This window comes from Rattus rattus, chromosome 9 (genome assembly GCF_011064425.1).
Source record: "Rattus rattus isolate New Zealand chromosome 9, Rrattus_CSIRO_v1, whole genome shotgun sequence".
Taxonomy (NCBI): domain Eukaryota; kingdom Metazoa; phylum Chordata; class Mammalia; order Rodentia; family Muridae; genus Rattus; species Rattus rattus.
Window position 1 is genome coordinate 79,661,373 of NC_046162.1, and position 8,354 is coordinate 79,669,726.

General features: G+C 35.7%; 1 protein-coding gene across 1 annotated transcript; it reads left to right on the plus strand.

The window, feature by feature from the left end:
• Positions 1–6: 6 nt before the first annotated feature.
• LOC116909438 (vomeronasal type-2 receptor 116-like) lies at positions 7–5,136 on the plus strand. Its single transcript, XM_032913013.1, has 4 exons — positions 7–746; positions 1,599–1,823; positions 2,981–3,104; positions 4,253–5,136. Exons 1-4 carry the CDS (start codon positions 39–41, stop codon positions 5,134–5,136), a joined length of 1,941 nt encoding a protein of 646 aa, XP_032768904.1. The 5' UTR covers positions 7–38.
• Positions 5,137–8,354: the final 3,218 nt, after the last annotated feature.

Here is an 8,354-nt window from a genome sequence, read left to right on the forward strand (position 1 = left end):
ATCAGATAGCAACCAAGGACACATATTTGTTCCATGGCATGGTCTCCTTGATGTTTCATTTTGGATGGACTTGGATAGGACTGGTCATCTCAGATGATGACCAAGGTATTCAGTTTCTTTCAGACTTGAGAGAAGAAATACAAAGGCATGCGATCTGTTTAGCTTTTGTGAATATGATCCCAGAAACCATGCAGATATACAAGACAAGAGTTAAGATATATGACCAACAACTTATGACATCTTCAGCAAAGGTTGTTATCATTTATGGCGAAATGAACTCCACTCTAGAACTCAGCTTTAGAAGATGGGCATATTTAGGTGCACAGAGAATCTGGATCACAACCTCACAATGGGATGTCATCACAAACAAAAAAGATTTCAGCCTTGATTTCTTCCACGGGACTGTCACTTTTGCCCATCACCACAATGACATTGCTATATTTAGAAATTTTATGGAAACAATAAACACATCTATGTATCCAGTAGATATTTCACAGTCTATGCTGCAGTGGAATCATTTTAACTGTTCAATCTCAAAAAGCAATAACAAAATGGATTGTTTTACGTTCAGCAACCCATTGGAATGGTTAACACAGCACACATTCGATATGGTCCTGAGTGAAGAAGGTTACAATTTGTATAATGCTGTGTATGCTGTGGCCCACACCTATCACGAACTCATTTTTCAACAAATAGAGTCTCAGGACATGGCAGAACCCAAAGGAGTATTCACTGACTGCCAGCAGGTAACGTTTCTTATGTTTCATTATGCTTAGATATAGCAATGTGACCTTTCAGGCTGCTGAGAAGTTCACATACATTTGTTAGAGGTTATCTCCCAGTGTATAGTTTTCTATACTGCAAAACTCCAAAATGACCTTTTTACATGGGTATATATCATGCACAGTGATAAGTTTTAATAGGAGACAATACATTTTTATAAATATAAGTGAATTATGTGAAAATGTGTTTCAACATTTAACCAAATGAGGTCAAAATTCAAAAGGAGCCAAGAGTCTTATCATAAAATCCTTAAGTGATGAATAGAATATTTTTCTCAAAAAGAATTTCTCAAAAATAAGTACATGTGCTCCAATAATAGCTATTCATTTAAATTAATAATTATTTATAACAACACACATGATTAAGAGTGCACATTTCATCAAGTTAATGATTATTTCATACATGAATGCAGTATGTACATGATTGATCCCATACCATTCTTTACTTCCAAAACTTCCAGACTTTTTTACTTCCCCTTATTTCTTACATATTTATTTGGCTTCAGCTTTTAAATATAATTTTTGACAGACATGTGTACACATACACACACATACCATGTGATTTGTTCTGTGGTAATCATTTATTCTAGCTTTTTTAACCATCAAACATTTATTTGAAGTATATTAACTTCTAATTATACAGTATAACATGTAATTATAACTTGTAATAATGCAGTATCATGCACTTTACTACATGGGATTAATTTAACACACCTGTCTTTTCTGAAAGACATTAAAAGATTATGGGACATTCTCAATTTGGCATTCTCTGTATTGATATGTATATATAATCATATAATGATTAATCTCATTTAGGTGGATTCTTTGCTAAAAACTAGGGTATTTACTAACCCTGTTGGAGAACTGGTGGACATGAATCATAAGGAAAATCAGTGTGCCAAGTATGACATTTTCATCATTTGGAATTTTCCACAAGGCCTTGGATTAAAAGTGAAAATAGGAAGCTATTTTCCTTGTTTAACACAGAGTCAACAACTTCATATATGTGAAGACTGGGAATGGGTCACAGGAGAAACATTGGTAGGTATATTACAATTTTTATTTTTTAAAGATATCTGAATTTTAAAATAGCAAACATTCAAATAATATCCATGTGGTTAAGACCAATTAATACTCTTGCAAATGACCATTCTCAGTTACAAGCACCAAAATTAATAACACTGAAATTCATGTAATCTGGTCATAGGCATCAAAGGACTCTGAATTCCATGTTCAATTGCATCTATGTGACTATTTACCCCATACTACAGAAATATATTTATTAAATTTATAGCAATATATATATATATATATACAATGAATTTATCTGATTATATGAACATAGTTGTAGCCCAATTGAGTATAGAATGGATTGATTAAGAGAAGTATTTTTCCAGATTCAAACTTTTCTTTTTCTAATTTATAGATTTTTATTATTAATTTTATTTATTTACTTTTCAACGTTATCTTCCTTTCCAGTTTCCCCTCCTCTGCAGAGTATTGCCTTATCTGGCATCAGAGTGAAGCGAGGCTCTTGGTCCTGTGGAGGGTGCATGCCACAGAATATAAGAATATTAGATCAATGAAGCCAGGGTGTCCAATTTGTTGGAGAAGCTCTCTAATAGAAGCAGGGGCAGGGATGGAATGGGGATTAAAGGTTTTCTTTTACCCTTAGGCAAATATCATTAATTGTATGAGAGTCTTATATGAAATTCTTTGTTCTTACTCACTGAACAATTCTTGATAAATCCTACCTTCTCTCTCCTTATAACTCAGTGTTCCTATTATTATATTTCTAAATCTTGAGAGAAAAACTGATGCCACAAAAATGTTCCATTTGAATTGCCAATTTTAGCAAGGACAAAATTTAGATTCTGACACGTGAAATGTTACATATATAATATTACATGACATAGTAATTATTGTATGACATTCAGTGCATTGCCAGGTAATACAAAATAATAAATTATCAGAGGAATATATCTGTTAATATCCCATATATTAATCTGTGTGTCATTTTACATATGATGCAATCATGAACTACACACACATACAAATTAAATACATATTTATATATCATATAAAATGTGCATAGTTCATGTTTATATATGTGTGTGTGTGTGTGTCTGTGTGTGTGTCTGTGTGTGTGTATGTCTGGATGTCTGTGTGTCTGTGTGTCTGTATGTGTATTGCCTCAGGTTCCCTCCTCAGTGTGTAGTGTGACATGTACTGCAGGATTCAGAAAAATTCATCAGAAACAAACAGCCGACTGCTGCTTTGATTGTGTCCAGTGCCAAGAAAATGAGATTGCCAATGATACAGGTACATGCTTGCATGCAGAAGAAAATATGATGAATTTGAATACCTTCTCTTTACAAACAGAAATATGATATGACCTACATGGAAACTACAGCCCAAAAATCTCCATGTTTCAGAATTTAATTAGTTAAGTAATATCATTTTCTCTTGGACCCAGTAAATTACCTGCAATATCTTCTACAAACAACTCATGTCTCTAACAATACAATGCTTAATGGTTTTATATTATGCAGAAAATATTTAGGGGGACATACATGTTTACAATTTTTAAAAAATAATTTTAGGTGTAACCTAAGCAGATGTTTGCTCTTTTTTGATTCTTTGTACAAAGAATCTTGACTACATGTACTGTCTATCATCTTTGTGTCACCCAGCTTAGTCCCTGACAAAGACAAGATGCTCAGAACAACAAGTGTTCTCTATTGAAACATATTTTAAGAACTTACATGCCATAAAGGATTAGGCATTTCCTATCAAAGAATTAGAAAAAGAGTGAAGATTTAAAGAATGCCACAAGAAATGGGAGAGTGCTTATCATTAATTAAATCTAGCTAAGGAAAGCAGGATGAATGTCAATATCAATAATCTTCATGCCATAACTTTCTATACCCATAATCATGGAAAGTTTAGTTGGGGGAAAGGAAATGATGCCACAATAAGAGGGACATGCATAAGTTTATGAGCCATACGGCTTCAAAAATGAGAATATTCCTTTACACAAACAGCATTTGAATGAGGAATTGTATGTTCACAAGCCTATGTGTAGATACAGACAAAGTGCACAATTCCCAGAGCAAACACAATACCTAATGGTTTTCATCAACCGGCATAAAAAAATATGTCGGCAATAGCAAATTTATAGTTTGAGAAATAAAATGAACTGAGATTATGCATATTAGTAATCATCATATTTTTATTTCATTATTGTTTAAGAGATAACTTTTCCATTTTCTATGATAATGATTTGTTCCCTCACAAAGCATAGGTTAATTGACAGCAATCTTAAGTTAGTAGACCCTAGAGTAATAATGAACAAAATATATTCTAAGCACCAAACTATTTATTAATATATCCTCTGAATAAAACAAATATATGATTATTAACTACATGATCATGATATCTTATAAGGGATTATTGTTCTTTGCTGGCAGATATGGAGCAGTGTGTGCGGTGTCCAGATGATTCGTATGCCAACTTAGAACAAACTCAGTGCCTCCAAAGAGCTGTGACATTTCTCGCTTATGAAGATCCACTGGGGATGGCTCTAGGCTGCATGGCCCTGTCCTTCTCAGCCATCACAATTCTAGTACTAGTCACTTTTGTGAAGTACAGGGATACTCCCATTGTGAAAGCCAATAACCGCATTCTCAGCTACATCCTGCTCATATCTCTAGTCTTCTGTTTTCTCTGCTCATTGCTCTTCATTGGACATCCCAAACAGGCTACCTGCATCCTGCAGCAGACCACATTTGCAATATTTTTCACAGTTGCTATTTCTACTGTGCTGGCCAAAACAATAACTGTGGTCACAGCTTTCAAGTTCACTACACCAGGGAGAAGGATAAGAAGGATGATGATAAAGGGGGCAATTAACTTGCTCATTCCCATTTGTACCCTAATCCAACTTGTTCTCTGTGGAATCTGGTTGGTGACATCTCCTCCATTTATTGACAGAGATACACACTCTGAACATGGAAAGATAATCGTCACTTGCAACAAAGGCTCTGTCATTGCCTTCCACTTTGTCTTGGGATATTTGGGCTCCTTGGCTCTGGGGAGCTTCACTGTGGCTTTCTTGGCTAGGAACCTTCCTGACAGATTCAATGAGGCCAAGTTCCTAACATTCAGCATGTTGGTGTTCTACAGTGTTTGGATCACCTTCCTCCCTGTCTACCACAGCACCAGGGGGAAGGTTATGGTTGTTGTTGAGGTTTTCTCCATCTTGGCTTCTAGTGCAGGGTTGCTAGGGTGCATATTTGTCCAAAAGTGTTATGTTCTTTTAGTTCGACCAGATTTAAATGTTCATCAGAAATAAAAGGATAAATTGATTTATTTACCATTTGATAGTTTGAAAATGTTAGATGGTGCTCAACATATCTATTTTGCTTCGTCATAAAAAAAGTTTTCATAAATCATCAAATAAAATTAAGTAATATCTAGTGATAGTATTTGTACCACCAGACAACACTGCATAAAGCAATACCAATTAGTAAGTTTTGGTAGCAAATGAGCTCTTACAAACCTAAACATATTGAGAACAGGAGATCTCCACTAAGGAGAAGCTACAATCGATTTGATTTTTAGAGATGTGTTTTTAAGAAATCTTTTTTTTTTTTGACAATATAATCAGTCTGAAACAGGCCTCAACAGATACAGAAAGATAGAAATAATCCCATGCGTCCTATAAGACCACCACAGGCTAAAGGTGGTCATCGATAACAATAAGGAAAGAATCCCCACATATACATGGAAGTTGAACAATGCTCTACTAAATGATAACCCGGACAAGGAAGAAATAAAGAAAGAAATTAAAGACTTCTTAGAATTTAATGAAAATGAAGGTACAACATACCCAAACTTATGGGACATGATGAAAGCTGCCCTAAGAGGAAAATACATAGCTCTCAGTGCTTGCAGATAGAAACAGGAGAGAGCATATATAAGCAGCTTGACAGCACACCTGAAACTCTAGAATAAAAAGAAGCAAATACACCCAAGAAGAGTAGAAGACAGGAAATAATCAAACTCAGAGCTGAAATCAACCAAGTAGAAACAAAAAGGACCAACAAAAGAATCAACAGAACCAAAAGCCGGTTCTTTGAGAAAATCAACAAGATAGATAAATCCTTAGCCAAATTAACCAGAGGACACAGACAGTGTGTCCAAATTAACAAAAGCAGAAAAGAAAAGGGAGACATAACAACAGAGTGAGTAGAAATTCAAAAACTCATCAGATCCTACCACAAAAGCCTATATTCAACAACACTTGAAGATCTGGAGGAAATGGACAATTTCCTAGACAGATACCAGGTACCAAAGTTAAATCAGGAACAGATACACCATTTAAACAACCCCTTAATTCCTAAAGAAATAGAAGCAGTCATTAAAAGTCTCCCAACAAAAAGAGCCCAGGTCCAGATAGGTTCACTGCAGAATTCTATCAGACCTTCATAGAAGACCTCATACCAGTGCTATCCAAACTATTCCACAAAATTGAAACAGAGTGCTACCGAATTCATTCTATGAAGCCACCATTACTCTTATACCTAAACCACAAAAAGATCCATCAAAGAAAGAGAACTTCAGATCAACTTTCCTTATGAATATTGATGCAAAAATACTCAATAAAATTCTGGCAAACCGAATCCAAGAGCACATCAAAACAATCATCCATCATGATCAAGTAGGCTTTATCCTAGGTATGCTGGAATGGTTTAATATGCAGAAAACCATCAACCTAATCCAGCATATAAACAAACTGAAAGATAAAAACCACTTGATCATTTGATCAAGATGCTGAGAAAGAATTTGACAAAATTCAACACTCCTTCATGATAAAAGCCTGGAAAGAACAGGATTTCAAGGCCAATACCTAAACATAGCAAAAAGCCATATACAGCAAACCAGTAGCTAACATTAAACTAAATGGAGAAACTTGAAGCAATCCCACTAAAATCAGGGACTAGACAAGGCTGCCCACTCTCTCCCTGCTTATTCTATATAGTTTTTGAAGTCCTAGCCAGAGCAATCAGACAGCGAATGGAGATTAAAGGATACAGATTGGAAAGGAAGAAGTCAAATTATCACTATTTGCAGATGATATGATAGTATATTTAAGTGATCCCAAAAGTTCCACCAGAGAACTACTAAAGCTGATAAACAACTTCAGCAAAGTGTCTGTGTATAAAATTAACTTAAATAAATCAGTAGCCTTCATCTACCCAAAAAAGAAAGAAGCTGAGAAAGAAATTAGGGAAAGACACCTTTCATAATAGACCCAAATAGTATAAAGTACCCCGGTGTAACTCTAACCAAGCAAGTGAAACATCTGTATGATAAGAATTTCTGGCCTCTGAAGAAAGAAATTGAAGATCTCAGAAGATGTAAAGATCCCCCATGCTCGTGGATTGGCAGGATTAATATAGTAAAAATGGCCATTTTACCCAAAGATATCTACAGATTCAATGCAATCCCCAATGAAATCCCAATCCAATTCTTCAGAGAGTTAGACAGAACAATTTGCAAACTCATCTGGAATAACAAAAAACCCAGGATTGCTAAAACTATCCTCAAGAATAAAAGGACTTCCGTGGGAATCACTATCCCTGAACTCAAGCAGTATTACAGAGCAATAGTGATAAAAACGGAATGGTGTTGGTATAAAGACAGGCATATAGAACAGTGGAATATAATTGCAGACCCAGAAATGAACCCACACACCTATGGTCACTTGATTTTTGACAAAGGAGTCAAAACCATCCAATGAAAAAAAGATAGCATTTTCAGCAAATGGTGCTGGTTCAACTGGAGGTCAACATGTAGAAGAATGCAGATTGATCCATGCTTATCACCCTGTACAAAACTTAAGTCCAAGTAGATCAAACCAGATACACTCAAACTAATAGAAGAAAAAGTAGGGAAGAATCTCAAACATGGACTGATCCTGGGCTCCAACTACATAAGTAGCAATGAATAGCTTAGTAAGTGCACCAGTGGAAGGCAAGCCCTTGGTCCTGCTAAGGCTGGACTCCCAGTGAACAGGAGTCTTGTTTGAGAGTTCAGTAATTGTGGGAGTACTGCACAGGGTACACCCATATAGAAGGGTAGGGGGAGGGGTTAGGTTGATGTTGGCATGGAAACTGGGAAAGAGAATAACATTTGAAATGTAAATAAGAAATACCCAATTTAATAAGGATGGGAAAAAAAAAGGGTGGGAAAGCAAAAGGGAAAGGATTTTGAACAGAGGTATAAAGGAATGGTGAATTGGAAACTGAAGGTAATTACTGGAAAGTCCCAGATTCCATGGAAGCAAGAAGTTCCCAGGATGCAATAGGAATGACCTTATCTGAAGGACTCAACAAAGGGAGAGAGAACCTGTAGAGACCATTTGGAGAGATAAGGCACTCTCTCCTGTTGAGGAATGGGACCACTCACACTTCTCAACATTTTTACTACTATCACTAATGTCTAAAGGAAATACAATGACAAAAGGGGAACAGAGATTTGCAGGAAAGGACATCCAGAGACTGTTCC